We start from the raw sequence: 20,766 nt of genomic DNA on the forward strand, positions 1-20,766 counted from the left end.
CAGAGAGTGCCCCTCCGAAAGAGCAAGGTCCCATAGGGAATTCCGACACAGCTGAAATGAAATAACTGACCCATCCCAGGACTCACACACAGCGTGTTTACCTTGCACTCACAGCTGTATTACACACCTGGGAGAGACGTCAGATGGTCAGAGCAACTCGGGAGGCGACAGCCCCGTGGGGCTCAACGCATAAGCAGCGCACTTCAACCCACCACACAGTATCCCTAGAGATTTGTTCAAACTCTGCAGGTCTCAAAATAAAACTAAATTAACGTGGGAAATCGTGCCCCCAAGGCAGACAAACCCCCAACCCGCAGCCCCCATTAATACTCTTGCAAATGTACAATTCATAGGGACCCTTCACTTGCAAATACTTAGAGAAACGAGAAGATTTAACTAGAAGTGATATTAACTTATGGTAGTCAAAAATGGAGCTCTTTGACACCTAAATTAATTTCCACGTGCCCAACAGAAAAAAAGCTGGATCTAAAACCAAGCTGAATGAACGAGAGGCTTTTACCTCAATTGGCAAGTAGAAGTCTCTGAAACAGCACAGAGAGGCTTTCTTCTTTCCGGGAAGAAAATTGTAGAGACTGTTTCTTAACTAAAGGCGGCTTCCAAAGCTGCTCCGTGACAACACCCAACTTTTCCCTCTTCGCCAACTGCCCTGCTGTACCATTGACTTGGTTGTCCTGACTGCCTTCCTTTCCTCCTCCCCCTCCTCTCTCTTCTAGTTGTCCTCCACCACAGCCCCCTACTGACCTAGGCAACACTCAGAATAGAAAACCAGACCAGGATAGACTAGAAAAAAGATGAGACAAACTAGGAATTCAGGCAGCTTCCTTTAGAGAAAAGCCAGTCTCGGGACAAGGATAACCAGGCATGAGCTACTCTTCCTGTGCTGGGGCAGAATTAAGGAGTCTAACTAAAGATTTCCCCAACTCTCTCCAGGACCCTGATGGGTTTGCAAAGGAACTTAACTGTTAGAGCATATAATCCTGGCTATTCTGACCTATTCAAATTAATATACCCACTGGTTTCTGGAAACAAAGCAACAGAATTATAAATAAGGTTTGTTGGGAAACTGCTACAGAGGAGTCTGTTTTTGTGGTAGAAAGCCAGGTTACGTTAAGAAGGATTGTAGGGAACTGAAATGGGATTTAGAAAAAGAAAAGAAACAGTAATGAGCACAGGGCTGCTCTGAGGACTAGGAGAGGGCACTTCCTCTTCTCCTTACTAATAGTTTAGGAGAAAATAAAATTACCATAAAATGGGAAACTACTAAGGCCCTTGCAGAGGCTACTTTATCTGTTGTTAACTCACCCACTTAAGTTGCCCTCTCCATTGGACTAAGCTTCTGTCCAAATGTTAGGGACACCTAACCAACTAATGTTTGTTTTTAAGTCCCCAGTGAGGGAATGTTTCAGGGCAACACATATTTTTACTAGTCATGTCTGCCCAAAATCATGAGAGAGGGTAAGACTCTCTTAAAACTAATGACACCCACATATCCTTTTCCTAGAAAGGTGAAATGTGTTTAGAACTAAATGATTCAGACACTAAACCAATTGGGAAAATAATGATTTTAAAGGAAACTCCATAAGAGGAAACTAATCTTAAAATTGACTGAACCTTTGTTATAGGACATTCCAATGCAACTTTAGGTCTTTTCCAGTACAGATATTGGCAAGACTAAGTCAGTTACTCCTATTAAAATAACCATCGACAATACTTTGCCTCTCCCTAATATTCATCAATATCCTTTAATACCTAATGGAATTAAGCCCATTATACAGGATTACTTTAAAAGGGGGCTTTTCATGCCATGTGCAAGCCCTTATAATTCTCATATCCATGCAATAAAGAAATCCAGTGGGAAAGTGGAGATTTGACAGGATCTCAGAGCTACAGATGAAGCCATCCCGTGGTCCCAATTCACATGCCCTATTCTCAGCTACTCCAATGGGTGCCAGTATTTTTCAGTGATTAAGTTTAGTAGTGCCCTTTTCAGCATTCCTGTTAAAAACAACAACAACAACAACAACAGCTTAGTAATGTCCCTGTTCATCTTTCAGATAAGGTCCATCTGTACGCCAAATTAAGTCAGCTTTATCAATAGGAGTTTCCTGTAAACCATGTCCAGGAATGAGACGGGGGTCAGTAAGCAAAACACAATTGTTGCTTTCACCTGGAAGGATTGTGAGTTTACTCAGACAGCAGTGCCCCAGGGATACACAGAGAGCCCCACCTATTTCTCTCCGATACTAAAAGCTGATTTGAATGATGTTGACTTTCCCAGAGATTCCATTCTAACACAGTATGTGGATGATTTTACCTTTATGCTCTAGGACATATTAGACTCTCAGGAGAACACAATTTCCCTGCTACAGCAGCCAGCCATAAAGGGTATAGGATCTCAGAGGACAAGCTTTGGCTCAGTTTTATTCCAAGTAAAATACTTTGGTCATCTAATATCTAGATATGGGCTACTAATTAACCCAGAAAGACATAGAGGAATAATATCCTTTCCTCTTCTAAAGACAAACAAAGAAAAAGTAAAATAGCTTCGAGGTTCCTGGGTCTCTCTGGATACTGTCACAACTGGGTTCCAAATTTTTCATCAATGGCCCAGCTTCTTTATGTCTTGTTAAAATCAGATGGACCTGCTCCAACTCGATGGAACCCTGAAGGGAAAGAAGCTGAAGAAGCTCTAGAGGAAGTATTATCTAAAGCTCTCACTCTGGGACACCATAATTATATGAGTAAATTACTTTCCTTTCTATACAAGAAAATAAAGAAAATGCTTTAGGAATTATAACTTAGAAACACAGAGAGCATCACAGACCTAGAGGATATTATAGGCAGCAACTAGACTCAGTCACCAAAGGGCTCCCTCCTTGCAGGAGGGCCACTTCTGCTATGGCCATGTTGTGCAAACAAACAGAAGAAATAGCTATGGGCTCTTCAGTTGACTGGCTTCTCATGAAATACTCTTGCTTTCTACACCTGATATGACTTTAACTCAATGTAACAGTCTTAACTCAGCAACTTTGCTACTGTTCTTGAAGGATGAGTACAATAGTCCCTCTCTATATCCCAGTTCACTTATCGCGGCCTCACTGTTATCACGGGATTTCTAAAAATATTATATTTAATTATTTATCGCGGATTTTTCGCTATATTGCGGGATTTTGCGGTACTGTACACGTATGTTGTTAAAGTTACATAGGCTTAAGAGTATAGAATAAATGTAAGGTTCCTACTTCGCGGGGGGTCTAGAACATAATACCCGCGATAAGTGAGGGAATAGTGTATACCCACAATTGTGCTTTGCTTACTGACCTTTTTGTTTCTAGCAGTGGTTTACAGGAATCTCCTATTGATAAGGCTGACTTAATTTGGTTTACAGATGGATCTTATCTGAAAGATGAACGGGGTTATGCAATAACTTTCATGGTGGACATAATTCAAGGTTCTTATTTACCTGAATTAGATTGCCCAACAAGCTAAATTAATTGCTCTAACTTGAGCTTGTCAATTGGCCAAAGACCAAATAGCCAATATTTACAATGACTGTGGCTATGCCCTTGGTGTAGCTCACAGCTTCCAGATGTTGTGGAAGTAGCAAGGCTTCTTAACTTCCTCAGGGCAGCCCATAAAGAATAGAACATAGGTTGCAGAATTATTATTAGATGTCATACAGCAAACAAAACAATCGGCAATTATTAAAACTCCAGGACATTCTAACGCTGCCACCATGGAAGCAAAAGGAAATAATTTAGTGGACACTGCAGCTAGACAAGCAGCAATAAGGAACCAAATTATCCAGACCTAAGTATGTTTCTTCTTCCTAGTATAACAATAAAAGACTGTCTTTTATAGTTCCAACAGACAGCTGCAAAAGAAAAGAAGATATGGCAACAAAAAGGGGGGAATCTTTGACTCAAACAGATATGGTTTGGACCCAGAGTTCAGCCTTATCTATAACAGGGGGTTAATTACATACACTTCAACATGTACATGAGCTGACACAGTGGAGTTCTGAAAAGACAATTTCAGGGAATAAACAGTATTACTGGAAGCCTTCTTCTACTGTAGCTCATAAAGTTTATAGCAAATGTTCCATTGGTCCAAAATACAACCCTAGAAAATCACTCCAAAGATCCCAAGGATGTTTCCCATTCCCTTTAGGTTCGCTTGAAGTACGGCAATTGAATTTTGTGTAAATGTCACCATCTCAAGGACACAAATATGTGTTAGTTATAATTTGTACGTTTTTTCACTGGGTTGAGACATTCCCTGCAGGAAAGTAACAGCCTTAATGGTAGGTAAACTGTTATTAGAAAAATAATTCCCAATTAAAGAATTCCCTCTGAGTTACAGTGACTGAGGGACTCATTTCACTGGGCAAATAATGCAATCTATATGGAACATTTTGCCTATTCTACAGCACTTTCATTGTGTTTATCACCCCCAGTCCTCTGGATTGGTGGAATATACAAGTGGTACAATTAAAACTCAAGTAGCTACATTTTCAGAAGCTTTTAATCTTCCTTAGCTGAAAGCTCTCCCTGCAGTGCTCCTCAACCTGAGATCTACTCCTATTGGTAAATGCAGCCTTTCTCCTTATTAGTTACTGGTCACCCTATGCCTTTAAATGAAGGGACATATGAACCAACTTACTAAATGGAGACATTCTGCATTATTATCAAGGACTTATTAACCAGATTTTTAAAATTCATAAATCAGTAACTGATTCATAGTGTATTCCTGGGAGACAAAGACCTCAAAGATTATGACTTACAACCAGGAGATTTTGTCCTTTGAAAAAGACATCAATTAAGAATTTTTTCCAACCTTGTTGGAAGGGACCTTATCAAGTATTACTAACTAATCCATATGCAGCTAAACTTAAAGGTGTTAACTCAAGTATTCACATTTCTCATCAAGAAAAGAGTGCCTAACCTTGAATGTACATCTGCCCCCATCTCTGACACTCGCCTACACCTAGAGTGAAGATCAAAGACTCCTCAGGGATGAGAAGCTGCTGACATCAGAGAGAGATCCCAAGGCACTGACAAGGCCTGTATACCCACAAATTGATGTTGAACTTTAAAAACCATTTGTTTGATTGTCTTTACCTGTCTGCTAATAATATTAGTTTTCTCAGACTTTGTGTATATAGCCAAACTGTTAATAATTGCTAAAGATGTATAAGGTAACTTCTGTATATCAATAATACTCTTTTATGGTTTCTTTTTAGAAATTTAGAAGAAATATTATTGTAGAAGAAAGGAAAGGGATGCATATGTCCTATAGTAAGTTGGTTTCTGAATGAGTGAAAAAATAAAACTAAGAAGGATGAGAGAAGTTATAGAAGCTTAGTGGAAAGAGTACTGAGGAAGGAATTTTGTGTGTAAATGCTTGAACCCAATTATGGGAATGTACTTACCTCCTATCCCAATGAGGACTACTGAGTATATTGACTCAGATGGAAGCTGAAGTGGCTAGTTTAAAAAATGGCCCTCATAACTGCTGGAGAGGCAGAAAATTTACTTATGAAACTCTTCTTGTCCTCCTGGCCTCTGAAAACTCAGATGGTAATTGTAATTTACTCTACTGTGTTCTTACAGCCTTTGCCTCAATTAAACCTTAAGGTTACAGGTCCCAATTGCACAACTAGCGAGACTCAGATTAATAATGAAGGGCACCTGAGTGCTTCCACTAGCCAGTAGAGGGGCCACAGTAAATGGGAACCAATCTCATAGTCAGACTGTGAAAATTGAAAGATTGAACAGTGTGCCCACCAACTATAAGGAAATGTTATACTGGATGCAGAATACAGAAAAGTGAGACAGACAACAAAATATGAATCATGATAGCTTATAGGTTAGAAATGATTCTGAGTGTTTTTCTTAATGAGAGCCTATAGACCTGACTGCCTTCCACTTACCTGCCTTTCTCTTTTGAGAAAAAGTTAGCCTTGACTTCCAAGGTTAAGGTCTTTCCCCATCCCCCATGGTCCATCGTTCAGCAAAACAAATGACAATACTAAGACTTCCTAGAAATGAGCCTTCCTAGCACCATGGGACCACATTATCCAACCAAGAGTTTTGTTAGTAATGTATTCTTCAGACTGATTTATGACCAAAAAGGGGAAGTGTGGACAAAAAGGAGGCCATTAACCTGACAAGCTCAGGGGAGGCCAGCATGGTGACCTTATAAACTCAGAGGGTGATCTGAAATTGAAACTTCCTAACTAAAAGTGGGTTATGGCAGGTAGTCATGTCCTAGGCCTGCAACTTCCTTGACAAAGGCCAGTCTTTACCTTAAGTGAACCTGTCCACTGTCTTTTTGGATCTAAGATAACATACCTCTCATGATGGAATAAGTTTCTTTTTTAGACCCCTCGGGGAACAAATGCGAGCACAAGAGTAGGAGACCACAGAACGCCTCATTGTTATTTTGTTTCCTAAATACCATCTCTATGTGCTGTAAGGGTTAATTATTAACTATCTTGTACCCACCAATGTAAAACAAGTCTGCGTCTCCGTTTACTTTTTATCCAACCCAGAGATTTCCCCACTTTGCTTTCTCCTACTCCCTTAATTTACCACCAATAGATTTCATGTAACCCCTCTATATCTCCTCCTTTAATTCTAACATATAAAATAAGCTGCAACACTACCATTCTCCAGAGCATTGTCTCAATTTGTTGAGATTTTGCTTCCTGGCAATTGTTGTCAGTTTGACTCAAATACATTTATAAAAATTCTCTCCAGATTTGGATGTTTCTTACGTCAACAAAATCATAGTCTTTATAAACTCCAAAGCAAAGAGATGATCCAGTCCTGGAAAGTGGTTGTATAGAGAAGAAACAAGAGCCAATTTTTAAAAGATTGATAGAAATATTCTCAAGAGAAACTTAAAAAAAGAAAGGCTGCTGCCCAGATTTTGTTACGTTGAAAGCATCATTTGGCAGAACCACCTATGAAGTATTCTTGCCCAGAATACTAATTAAGCCTATAGTGCAAACTTTCATTTATTAAAAGGAATAGAGGAACAAGCTAAAGGATACCACAAGAAAGCAAACGGGCAATGTCACAATGTGAGACATTCACAGGCAACAGACTGTTTCCTCATTCAGACAGTGGTGGTGAATAAAAAGGAGGGACTTCTCAAAAAGCCAGTAGCAGTGCGTAGGAGGAGGCCACTCCAGAAGAGAGAAACAGAATGACCAAATGTGATTTGAGAACCTTGTCTGGATACCATTTTGAACAAGAACAATTTTTAAAAGACATTTTTGAGCTAATGAGGAAAATTCAGTTATATGGACTCAATATTAGATAAGGCTAAATAACTACTAATAATTTTGTTAGTTTAAATAAGAGCACTATGGTTATTAAGGAAAATGACCATAGTTTTTTTTTTTAGAGATGCATAATGAAATGAGGGGATGAAATGACATAGTATCTGGAATTTGCTTTAAGATAAAAAGTAAATAAAAACGATTTACAGTAAGCTGACTATAACTAGTAATACTGTATGGTATATTTTCAAGTTGCTTAATGCGTGAATCTTAAAAGTTCTCATCATAAGAAAAAAATGTGTAACTATGTACGGTGACTGATGTTAACTAAAACTTACTGTGGTGATCATGCCACAATACGTGCAAATATCAAATCATTATATAGTACATGTGAAAGTAATATAATGTTGTATGTCAATTACACCTCAGTAAAAACGTTTACAAAACACCACCTTATACATGGAATCTAATGAGCAAAATAAGCTGACAAACAAACTACGAGACAGAGGCATGAACACATGAAAGAGACTGACAGCTGTCAGAGGGGAGGGGAGCAGGGGCCCAGATGAGAGAAGGGGAAGGAATTAACCAAAGAACATAAATACACGACACCCAGTCACAGACAGCAGCGTGGTGATGGCCAGAGGCAAGGGGGGTTGGGGGCTGGGTGGGGGTGGGCAAAGGGGGGGAAATGGGGGCATTTGTACAATAATAGTGTCAACAATAACAATAAAGTTTAGAAGAACACAACCTCTCCTTGCCCATTTTAAGTGAGTTAAGAGCTGCACTGTAATTATCAGGGCTTATTTTAGTCTTGGAGCTTGACTGATAGAGACGGGTGGAAGCTAGAAAGATCTAGTTTGAGGCAATTTTGATTTATTTGCTTGATACACTGAAAACGAGGCACCAGTAATCTTTCCAGAACTCTGAATTATGGCAGGGAAGTCTTTCTTTCTTGCATTTAAAAAAATTACTGAAGTGCACTATATGCTGGGGTTTATCACCCAGTTTCCTGAACAAACTGTTTGTGTGGCCTACACTGAAGCTTATCCTGATAACCGTAGATGCTGGGGTTAAACTGTTGTTTCACTGATGATGGGGGTGAGACTTCTCTGGATGGCAACGTGGCATTATCTACCAAAACTACAAAGCATATATCCGTATGCCCAGCAGTTCCTTGTGTACAGGTGAAGTTATATATGTATATGGATATTCATCGTGTGCTATACAGAAAGGCTTGAACAACCTAATTGTCCAACCATAGGAAACAAGTAAACTATAGTACAAAAAACGAAATTCTATTTAGCCATAAAAATAATTAGAAAGCTCTATGTTATGTTTAACATGTTATATTAAATATGTGTATATTTGCATACACGTATATTTTATGTATAAACGCATGTACTATATACACATATATGTTTTATATATTTAATAAAAGGGAAAAAACTATCTTCCCCCCTTTGCTTGCGGACATATATGAAATATCTTTGGAAAGATACCCAAGAAACCAATATCACAGAGGGTAGAAACATGTGATTTTCAATGTGTATTCTTTTGGCTCTTTTGCATTTTGAGCAACATCAATGTATTAGTTCAAAAAATAAATACATACAATTTAAATTTGAGAAAGAGTTGGTTGAATTATTTCTCTCTTTGCTTAGCTTACACAGAGAGCAGTCTCCAGAACCCTGAGGATGGCACGAGTTTTCATTTTCATCACGAGGGACCCAAACATGCTAAACAGAGGCACTGGAGTCTCTGCTTCTGTGGTCCTCTCCTCCTCAATGGCTACAGGACAGGAAAGGGGCGGCTATATTCCTCCTTCAGATTTCTATTAATAGCACCTCCACCTCTCCTGTCCCCATCCCCACAGCCAGCCCAGGGGCCCCAAGGGACACTTGGGTCTTCCAACCACAAAATTCACATCAACATCAACACAGAAAAGAAAGCCAGTAGACCGCAGCAAGCAAGGGAAACCTTTCTTCCTCAGCTCCATTCAGCTGGGCAGTCTTGGAAAAAGAGATGATGAGTGAAGTGCAGCAGAAACGTAAATGGGCTGAATTTGCATGAGAGAAACCTCATCCAATTCACACACACTCCTTATGCGTGATGTGGAATTTTATCCATTGTTTTCAGGGTATGCCCTTAATATAGATCTAATTTGAAGTCAACCTGAGCCATGTATATTCTGATCTACCCACTCATCCTTCAAGTCTCAAATGTCACCTCCTCTGAGAAGCTGCTACTGTACCTCACTGTCACTCTCCAACCATCCCTCTGAAATGACTCTATCATTGATTAATCCATTTGCTTGTTTTCTGTCTTTTTCTTCCCACCCCAAGAGCAGGGACATTGTCTGTTTTGTTCACTTTTGTATTCCCAGTCCCCAGAACAGTGCCTAGCACATGAAAGGTGCCCAATAAATATTTATTAAAGAAAGAAATTCTCTATTAGCATTTAAGATTTTATAAGGGTCTTCACATTTTTCCAGCTGAAACCTGTCTAGAAAACAAATTTTCCTTGATGAAGAATTTCAGTTTATGTCAACATATTGTTTCTGTTGACATTTTCCTAAAGCCTCATGGTAGGCTATTAACTAGTTTGGGGATTTTGGCCGCATAGCAAAAAACAAACTAATTAAATAACTAACTACAGCCCTGAAATATATGCAATTCATTAGCTGCATTACAAATTTGACACCACCATTGGGAAGGATAGCATGGTGAGAAAAATGAAGGGGGAGGAATTAAACAAAGACTATTTCTTGTTTTCTTTAATGTTACCATGAGATGGAAAAGTCACGGGTGTTCAAAAAGCTCCAATATGCCAAATTTTTTTCCTTGTGCCTCATTTTGGAGGAATAACCAGCTGAAGGACAAACAGGCCAATTTTCTCTTTTTTTCACCCATAAACACACACACACACACACACACATACACACACACAAGGAAGGTAGTTTTCCAAAAGCTTTTAATATGCTTCTGTAGTTAGGTGTAATAAAGATAAAATATAAAGATTAAGGCAAATTCCTCTCTTGTTTCCAATCTGTTGTGCTTATTTTATTTTAACTAGTATGAGATACACACAGGCTGAATCACAAGTTCTAGATTTGTGGATTACAAGGGAGTAATAGCTCTAAACTGGGGAGTCCCCATGAACTTACAAACTGAAATGAATGACATGAGGATGAACCTGAAATAGCTTCATAAGACATCCTAAACAGCCAACCCTGAAGCCCATCTCCAAGTTTTGACACTTCTTGCTGCTTCTACTTTTCTGTCCATTGCCTTAGCTCAGCTGTCCCCACCACGCCCACTTCCAGCCCCAGGTCCTGTTCTGGTTTCCCCATGGTCTCCTTTTTCTTCTTTGAACATTCTGTTGGAATATCTATATCTATATCTAGAGGTAGATATAGATATAGATATAGCTTGTCCTTGTAAAAGATTTTATTAAAAAATAAAACAAATAAAGGTTTTATTATTTTTGTTTTCTCTTATTTCACTTGAAACTTTAAAAACCAGAGTCCAGGATGGCTCCTCAGGTGTTACATAGTTTGTCTACTATTAGAATGCAGGAAGATTTTTCTGGAATTGAGTTGAATTTTGCTCCATGGTTTGGATAACTGAAACCCACTTGTGGGAGTAAGGTTTTGAGGGCAGCAACGCTCTTCTTCTGCACAGGGGAAGTGGCATGATATGGCTTCCTGCACCCTGGACCGTACTTCAGTATTAGGGATGTTGAAGAAACCCAACACTAGCTTCCTATCACTGGCACTACTCCCAGAACCAACTCAAAGACAGATGATTTCCTACTTCTGCTCTAAAGGAATCCACTGAAGAAAAGCAGGGGTCCCACATAGGATCAGGGCTCCCATGAACTACTTGCAACCCTGAGAGGAAAGGACTCTTTCTTCTTCTAATGCAGAAAGAGGAACAAACTAAAACCACAGAAGCCATAGCTCCTTCTCCTGAAACCCCCAAAATGGAATCTTGGTATTGACCTAGATACTCCAAAATTAGAAATAAAATAAAAAATAAAAACCAGTTCCACCAACTCTACCACACTCTATAGACTACATTTTAATTATCAACATAGCTTGGTTTGGGGGGCAGACTGCTTTAGTTCAAACTACCTTGAACAAGTTACCTAACTTCTCTGAACCTCAGTTTTTTTCACTTACAAAGCTGGAATGGTAATAGGATTGACTTGTGAGATTAAACCAGTTAACCCATGCAGACACTGGTTTTAATGCCTGGCACATAGTAAAAGCTCAGAAACGTGAGCTACTGTTATTCCTCATCTGCTGCCTTGTTATCCTTTATGCTCACAAGAAAGGTTAACAGGCATGCATAAAGCTTCAAATTTCAAATTTCAAATTTCATGCATATGCTGTTATTATTTACTTTACCACCTGGAAAAGCTCAAAATATCCAATTCTGCCCTTGAAATAAAGACAATTTTTTATATGCATTAGTCAGCTCAAAGAAATCCAAACCACATAACAGACTGTACCACAACCTGCAGAAACTTTGGCATGTGTTTATAAAACTGCACATGCTTATCAATGTCCTGGCTATAAGACATGTGTGATATAAACTTCCAAAAGCTGAGTTCAGCGTGACCACACTTTTTGAGCTGATCTCAGTGGAGACGCAGACAACTGAAAAATTATAGAACACAATCCTGTTCAGAAAGGGAGTAAAATGAGGAAATAACAGAGGTGGGGCGTGTGGGGGGGGTGACTGAACATAACCATGAGGACTGCACATTGATAAAATAAGGGGGCAGATTAGATCCTCAGAAGACCCTTTCAGTTCTAACGTCCTTCCATTTTTCTAAAATCTTATGAAGAGACTTAGGAATAAAGGCAGGAGAAAGAGGACAATAAAGGTATTAGCACATTGTCAAGTCTTTCATTTTTCCACTTATCATGAGTAAAATCTTGCCTTTGGAGTAGTGCTGAATTATTTGGAAAAAGTGCATGTCTTTAAAGACACATTAAAAGTGATTCACTATCTCAGCTTAAGATCAAAATAATGTTTCTACGTAACAGATTATGATACAGCTATTTAAAAACACTGTTTACAAGAGGTTTACCATAACATTATAATATAAGCATTTTCCCTCATTAACTGAAGAAGAAAAAAAGGAAGCAAAATTGGATAGAGTCTGACCTCAAAATGTGTAAAAGAAAAAACACCCTAAACTGCTGACAGCAGTTCCCTCTAATATAACAGAACTGGGCGTATTTTTTTCTTTGCTTTCCCCTCATCCCCTGCTCTACTTTGCCATTTTTTCTACGAACATACACCTAAAAGAATTTTTTAAAATATGTTTGTTGACATTAGAAAACAAGGAAGGCAGAGAGAGAGAGATCTATGTGAGAGAGACACATCAAAAGGTTGCCTCCTGTACACCCCAGACCAAGGATCGAACCTGCAACCTTTTGATGTATGGGAGGCTGCTCCAACCAACTGAGCCATTCTGGTCCTGGTGAGCATATATCACTTTTACAATTAAAAAATTACTTAAATAGCATGGTATTGAAAATGCACCAAATTATATGAAAACTCCACAAGGTTTTCAGAGATTTAAGAAGCCAGGATTTGTGGGCCCCCAGCTGCTGTTTCCTGCCCCTCATCCACCAGTCATCTACCAGAGCGCCCGGCGGCTGTCAGAGTGCCATCAACCCTTGATCACTGGGAAACATGCAGCTGATCCGCCTTGGGTTGGGTTTTGATTTCACTGCTCATTAGTAGCTCCACTCTGGGGCGTGAGGAGCCAAGCTTGTGTCTATCAATGCTCGGCTTTTCTAACAGTTCTGGTGACAAGTCTGGCAAGGGAGAAGCTTGAAGTTTTTGAATAAAGGGATTTGGGGGTTATCTGCATCTTCCAAGTCATCTACACAGTCCCGAGTCTCCAGGACTCTGGGGAGTCCCAGGGGCTGCATCCAAGCATGTGCACACAAGTTACATGGGGGAGTCTTGGGAATTACTGGGCTGCCCTAGGAAGCCTTGGAGGGGCCAAGTCAGCTCACATTTGTCCCTGGTAACCTCCTCCTGAGGGAAGCTGGGGGCAGGGCTCCATTCCCAGGAGGTTATCAGGCCAGTGAGGCATTCCCCTTCCAAGCTGCGAACGTTCTCTGAGCCTCTAAGACCCTGGACCCATCTCAGGACCATTGGTCTCTGACCATCAACCCCAATACCAACATGTTTCCCACTCCCCCCAGAGAACCCTCAGGGAGTGGTTGCCCTGGCCAGACAGAGGTTACAAAGTCATGAAGGATTTAGGGCAGTCTCTGAAGTCACTCCAGGCTCCTATCCCTGCTCTGCCACTGCGTGAGCTTGGGCAAATCACCCAGCTTCCCCGGGCTTCCATTCCCTCATCTGTAAAATGGGAACAGTGTATGTACTTCCCAGAGTTCTGGAAGGACTGAATTAGCTAGAACATGCAGAGGGGCTGGCACATAGGAAGCACTGTAATAAATATTAGTAGTCACAAAACAAACAAAAAATCAACCTCCTTGTTACTCAGACAAGGCCACAGATGTGGCTTTCGAAGGGGGTACCCCTTCCAGCTACCGAGGAGAGCGAGACTTCAGTCGGCTACGCCTTCCTCAGCAGCGTGAAGCTGCAGCTTGGCTTGACCCCTCTGGTGCCACAACCTCTTTTAACACTGGCCAGCTGCACACAAACTGGTGGGGTGAAAAACCAGGAGGGGCAAACCAGGCCTTCCCCTGGGGAACTACTTAGGGCCAAGTCTTCCTTCACCTCCAACTTCCCATGTAGCAGTTTGGTTGGCTCAGCATTGGGGAAACAGTGTTCTTGTCAAAACACTCATCAAAAATATCCCAAATCTGAAGAGAAAATTGGTGAGGAGGCCTGGTTTGGATTAATGGGAAGTTCTTCTCCCAGGTTAATGGATTCGATCAGCCTGACTGGGTTGGTGTAGCTACAGACATCACTGCAGGGCACCAAGCAACTTGTATAGAATGACTGATGGGTGTTTACCTTTCCTGGGGAAATTAAGCTAACACAACAGGAAAGATGATCAATGTATATTTTAAAAGAATGTGTATACAAACAAACTCCCTCCCATATGTCACTGGGTTTCCTCCAAAGAAAACAGATTAAACCAAATGCCTATCAGGCACTAGGCGCTGTATCAGGCTGTGGGAATTCATGGCCCCCTTCTCAAGATACTCAAAATCAAGTTGAGAAGGCCAGACAAACACAAGAGAAAAGGTTAGGCATCAAAGCAAGTCATCTGTAATGAACCAAAAAAAAAAAAAAAAAAAAAAAGAAAGAAAAGAAAAAGATACAGATAGTGAGTATTTTAGGAGCTGAGGGAACAACATGATCACTGCAGGCTGAGGAGTCCTCAAAGTTGAGGTGGGGTTTAAGCTAAGCCAAAGCACACAGACATGGCGTTCAGTAAAGCAGAGAAAAAAGAGAAAGCAACCCAGGAAGGGGGTGCAGCGTGAGCCCGTTTGGAGGAGAGCAAGCAAAGGTTTGGTTAGAATGGGGGTAAGTGCACAGAAGACAGAACTGGGGACCTTCAGAAGAGGAAAGGGTTTTCCAGGTCGTCTGACACAATCTCATTTTACAGATGAGGAAATGGGGTCTCAGAGAGGTTGGGCAATTTACCTAAAATCACACAGCTAGCTATCGGTGGGAGGTCAGTTGGGGAAACAAATCTGTTAATGTTCAATTTAGAATCTGAGCAGACAGCAAATGGACTGGCAACAGAGAGACAAAGGAATGTCATGCTGGGGTGATAGAAACAGCGTGGTTCCCAACCGTGAGTGCTGGCGGAGGCCACAGGGGGGTTCAATAAATGCTTGCTGAGGATGCCGAGAAGATAACCGCCACCTAATTTCAGGCAAGTGATTTGGTATTTCTGATTTTATATTCTCCTCCTTCTCACAGCCCTTCCTCTAAGTGAATATGATATCTCAACTTGAGCAGTGGTGCATCCAAACAGTGGGAAAATACAGTCTTCAGAGATAAAGGTCAAGGGGAGTCTCAAAGGATTTCAGGTCTCTAACCGCTCTGTGGTGTGTGTGGGTTCAAAGGGCAAAAAACAAATCCCCTCTGTGGGTGGCAAGTCAAGGAGTGGAGCTCCGTTTTTTTGTTGTTGTTGTTGTTGTTTTTGTCTGCTCAAGCCCTATAACTCTCGTTTCTTTGAAATTGTGAGAAATCAGGTGCTTCGTAATTTTCATTATAAAGTAGACAGAACTAAAAGGGTAAATGTCTCAGGGAGGTGAGTCAGGGATGCAGTAGGGGCCAGACCCCCATTTACCTTGCCCAGGCAACTTATGAGTAAGGGAAGGGAAATATCTTGGCACGAGCCAGGAAAGAGGGAGGCTGCTGCTTCGTTGCATAGCTAGGGAGATTATTACATATAGACTTCTGCAAATTTCTCTCAAACAATTTCTGCGGCGGGGCACTGAGGAGTTCATAAAGCAGTTGGTATGGTGTTATACATAACTCAGAAGCAATAAAAAAATTAAAAAGCACAAAATTGGATCACTATTAAAATCGACATTGAAGGAGGCACAGAAACCAACCTTAAGTAATTGGCCATCTCCAGTCCCCAGGAATAAAATAGTTCTGTTCATTACCACAGTGCCATAAACAGATGTCAGGTCGGAATGGATCAAGGTAGACGATGCGATTGGTTGGACTTTTTCAAGTTGCTGGTCTTCTTTCTGAATATGCACACAAACGCACAAATTAAAAAAAAAAAAAGATCATTTTTAACAGTGATAATTCTCATGATGATTAAATGTCACTTATGCCCACTCAGGAAGGCTCCTCCTAGAGCCCCAAATACATTTTTTAGACAAGGTCCCAGAAACAACCTTTTATCCTTCTTATCTGCAAAATCACCATGCTTGCCCAGCCCATGGAAAACCATTTGTTTGCTATGTATTAACATGTATTGATTGCCAGCAGTGTGCTAGCCAGCCAGCCATTAACACTCCCCCAGCCGATATAGGAAACTGAGTTCCACTTTATTGCCAAGAGAGCCCACTGCTGAATTGGGAGGAAGACAGTCTTACACTCGGCTGTTTTCAGGATTCTGCTGCAATTTGTTGTAGCTAGGGATTGGCTTCTGTGAGGTTAAACAAGCCATTTCACAAGATGTGAGACGGACCATCCTACTGGATGTGATGGCAGAAAGAGTGATTCTGGATTTACAAGAAGGGTGCAATGTTAAGTCCAAGGACAGAGTAATTAATTCAGAAGGTCAAGAGGGAAAGGCATGGTCATGGATGGTGCGAAAGACAGAGCCACAGAACTAAAGAGGAACTGAGCACCGGGGCTGGACTTGGTGCTGATGCTTTCAAAGAGGAAACGAAAAGCCTTAACTCCCACACCAAAGGCATTTAAATAGTCTGGGGCTTTGCATACATGTAATCACATGCTTGCTCCTGACTGTTAAATAAAGCCTCTGTTTAAACCCAGGGCATACAGAGTGTTGACCAAAATGTCTTTTTCTTTCTTATTTTAAGGCACGAGGTATTTTATGCTGCTTCCTGTCTTCACCCTCAGAGAACTGTGTGTGTTACACAAATCTCTGGAAGATATGGAGCTAGAAAGAGTCGTTGCCGTCTGTAGCCACTGAACACAGTGTGATAGCACACTTTATCTGCCAGAGCTCAGTTCCCACTACACTGAGGGTTTCAAAGGCACATTTAAGGTTCAGCCAATGAGAGCACTGGCAAACTTCAGTAAGCATCCCCACAACTTCCCAAATCGCTCCATTTGGGGAGGAGGCTAAGACTTATTAACTTCATTAACTTCATTATATTACTGCCAACAGTGTTTATGTCTTTCAATTTATGTCATATTAAATATTCATTATTTTTAAACCCACCAAGTTTCATTAACAACTACACTGAATGGATCCATGGACTAAATTGATTTCTGAAGCCTTTACAAGGGCCGTCCATATTTCTTTGTTGAAGTTGCACTGTGAGGAAGAGATAAGCTAGCAAGGATTTCCTCCAATGCCATGATCACTTTTCAAGGAAAAGATGTCATAACCTAGGGAGAAAGTGACTTACTTGCATAAAATATCCCATAGTAACCTCAGTTTATGGAGATGTTTTGAAAGCCCATTAAGAAGGTTTTTTGTTGTTGTTGTTGTTCCTGTGAAAAGGTACTTTTTATGCAGTTGGGAAGGTGAAGACCTACTCCGTTAAAATTCAAGTTAAGAAAAAGAAAACACCAATAAATAAGGACAATAGATCACCATTTAGATGCCTTGTGACTAGGAGCAGAAGAAGAAAAATTGGATGACCTGTAGATAAAACACATACACACACCCCACATCTTGCTTTAAAATAAAATCAGAATTGTTCAAACTTAACATTGGCCACCTGTACCTGTTACCTTTATTAATTATTTGAGCATCACAGAGGCTAACTCAGAGGATTGGGCATCATCTCACTCTGGGCACCTGGCACACTCTAATCCCACCACCTCTGGCTAAAGAACTTCATTGTCCTTCCTCTCTTGGCACAGGAAGAGGAGTGGCTGCGGACTGCTGATTATCCATCCACAAGGACAAAATGAGACTCCCATGTCTGGTGTACAGAAGGTGCTTAATAACTGTAGCTATCCCAGTTAGCCAAGAACCATGACATTGTGCGTGGCCTTTGTGGAGGTGGGATGAGATATTCTGTCTCTGAAAGAAGAGCTCCAGATAAAAAGAGGCTGCTCAAAGCTGAAAGGAAACAAGATGAAAATTGCTTCCAAATTTTCGTCTCAGTCTTTCTGGTGTCCTTCCCTCACTTCTCAGCTGTTTCTCAATAGTTGGAGTTCTCAAATTGAAGGGCTGGGTCAATAGCATAGTCGTCGGCAGCCGTCCGTCTCGAGAAACGATGGTGTAGCTTCTTACGAGTCTATCTGCACCGCCGAGAATGGCTGTGCAGTCCGACTCGGGAGTGACACGGTATCTGTCTCCTCCCGTGTTGAATCGACATCTTGCGATGAAGCTACAGAGCCTGGGCAGGGTGATATGGAGGGTCTGCTGTTGCCCATGCAGCAGACCCCCCCTCTCTTCGCAGCTGAAGGGTCCAAGGGAAAGACGGAGTCAATACAGCTTGGCTTCAGGTGCGCCGCAGGAGTTGCCAGTGTTGACTACAACGTCAAACCGCCTTAGGGACTCCGGCTCCGGATTTTCTGTCGGGGTTTACTCCCTTAGCCTTTCCCCTGAAGAGGTATGCCGCAAGGCAGCAGAGGTTTTTTGGAGTCAGACAGCCATTGAATCAATGGTACCAGCCTGGAGAGCTGGTGGCAGAGAGCAAAATGCCTGGGACTAGGGGTCAGAGAGGTGAGGTTTCCACTGGAGCTTGGGGTCTGGTGCAGTTTATGTAACCCTGTTGGAAGCAAGCTTTCTCAGTTTGAGGAAGGCTAATCAAGCCTGATTAGTAAGATGGTTATGAAGAAGAGATACTAATCATGGTAGTAATAATGATAGTTGATAAGTTTAACATGTGCTTATTGTGTGCTACTTGCAGTATTTTATCATCTCACCTAATAGGAGCAGTTTGGGGTAGTGAGCCAGACCTCCTGGGTTTGAATCCTGGCTCTACCACTTTCTAGCTAAGTAATCTGGGGCACATTATTTAACCTGTGACTTAGTTTCCTCCTCTATGCAGTGGAAGTGATGGCAACAGCATGTAAGCCATAGACTTGCTATGAGTACTGAATGAGTTAGTACGCAAGCCTCGGTCAAGCTTAGAACAGTGGCCCACAGTAACACACACACCATGTTTGCTATCATTACCTTATTTAAAAACCCAGGGCTTCTTGCCACACCTGTGGCAGTATTCCCACCTTCTTCTTTGCCACAAGAATCATAATTTTGTTCAGGCAGCGATAAACCGAAGCCTTGGCAAACCATGACTGGGCCAAGCCAAATGGTAATCCCACTTCCCATTGCCAGCTATTTGTTTTCCACCCCTGGGAGCAAGGGTGGCCATGTGTCCCAGCTCTGGCTGATGAGTTACAAGAAGTCCACTTGAGGGGCTTTCTGGGAACAAGTTTCCTCCTTGATAAAAGGAGGTTCTTAAGGTGAGCCCATTGGCACTCGCCACTCACCTCTTCCCTTTGAAATCAGTTGTGTGGGGCCTACATGGGCAGTGGTGGCAGCTGCTTTGTTTCCATGACAGTCAAGATAGATGAAAATCAACATGCTAAGATTGGTTCAGGGAAACAATAAAAGGCTCTCCGTTCTTGAGGATGTGACTGAGCACAGACTTTCAACCTTTAAACCTTTTACTACGTTAACAATCACTGCCATGGTTTAAGCTGCTCTTGGTGAGGTTTTCTGTTACCTGCTACCCAAAGCAAGTCACTGTGTAAGAAATGAGAGTCACAGCTCGTTGGGCCTGGCACTGCGCTCTAGCTCCTCCCCAGCTGTGAGGGACCAGGAGCTGGGGAGGTACCTGTTCCTCTCACCCTTGAGGACCAGCCAGAGTCAGGATTGTATAGCCAATTACAATAGTGAGCCTGGAAGAAAATAGGAAAGAGTGGGCTTGGACCTCACGTAAACCCTGAGGGTGGCTGTCGCTGGATGGAAATGGATTCTTTTGTGCTGGAAACACACAGAAATGGCCAGGTCCCCATGAATGGAAAAAGGAGGCCTCTGAATGGCTTTCTTATTCTCATTTCAGCAAATGAAGACAAAAGAAAGACAGGCCCCAGAGAAACCTCCACACAAAAGAGCAGTTAATACCTAGGGAGCCAAGCAGAAAAAAGGGGTGGGGGGAATAGTCTAGTGGGCCCCCTGTGTCCAGAGATTATTCCTACTTTTTTTGGGGGGGGTCTATTTTGTATCTTGCCCTTCTCTCCCCTCAGAGCATAATCGCTCAGGTTGCTCTCAGCCTATTCTGTTTAGTTTATTATGTGTAATTTATTTCTGGATCCCAGCCTCTGCTTGTTCGTCTGTGTGTAACAAGGTTAATGCCTTGTAATGATGCTTTTGCCAGTTGTGCCTTTCATGACAAAATCCAATCTTGATTTAAGTCTACACCTTGTCTCCCCTTTGGGCTTTCCTGGCTCCCTCAGAGTTGTCACTCTGCTCCTCCTGCCTGCCGTGTCTAACCAGAGCAACACGCCTACTCCGCAGCCAGCTATGCCGGGAAAACTCTTTTCAGTGTGCAGATAAAGCTACCTTGTCTCAGATGACGCTTGGGCTGAAAAAGATAGAGCCCTGGGCCTGATACACCGGAGGGGAATTGAGGCTCCTGAGAAGGGGTGAGCGCCATGCGCATGTGGGTGGTGTGCTTGGATGTATGTGTGCGTGTGTGCGTGCGTGCGTGTGTGAGTGTACAGAGAGGTGTGAGCATATCATGAGGGAAACAGCTTGACCTCTTTCATGCCAGCTTTCATTGACAATAGCCACCCTCAGCGTGCACTGCACAATTCCAGGTGGCACCT

At 41.8% G+C, this 20,766-nt stretch overlaps 1 protein-coding gene across 1 annotated transcript in view; it reads right to left on the reverse strand.

Annotated features, from left to right (window-relative positions):
• PLXNC1 (plexin C1) overlaps positions 1-20,766 on the reverse strand; it is a 151,299-nt gene that overhangs the window by 111,377 nt on the left and 19,156 nt on the right. The window contains exon 2 of the mRNA XM_090273873.1: positions 15,882-16,022. Coding sequence (XP_090129999.1) covers positions 15,882-16,022 — 141 coding nt within the window. The remainder of the gene's footprint in view (positions 1-15,881; positions 16,023-20,766) is intronic.

Source organism: Furipterus horrens, unplaced genomic scaffold, assembly GCF_987537825.1.
Source record: "Furipterus horrens unplaced genomic scaffold, mFurHor1.1.pri manual_scaffold_4, whole genome shotgun sequence".
Classification (NCBI taxonomy): Eukaryota; Metazoa; Chordata; class Mammalia; order Chiroptera; family Furipteridae; genus Furipterus; species Furipterus horrens.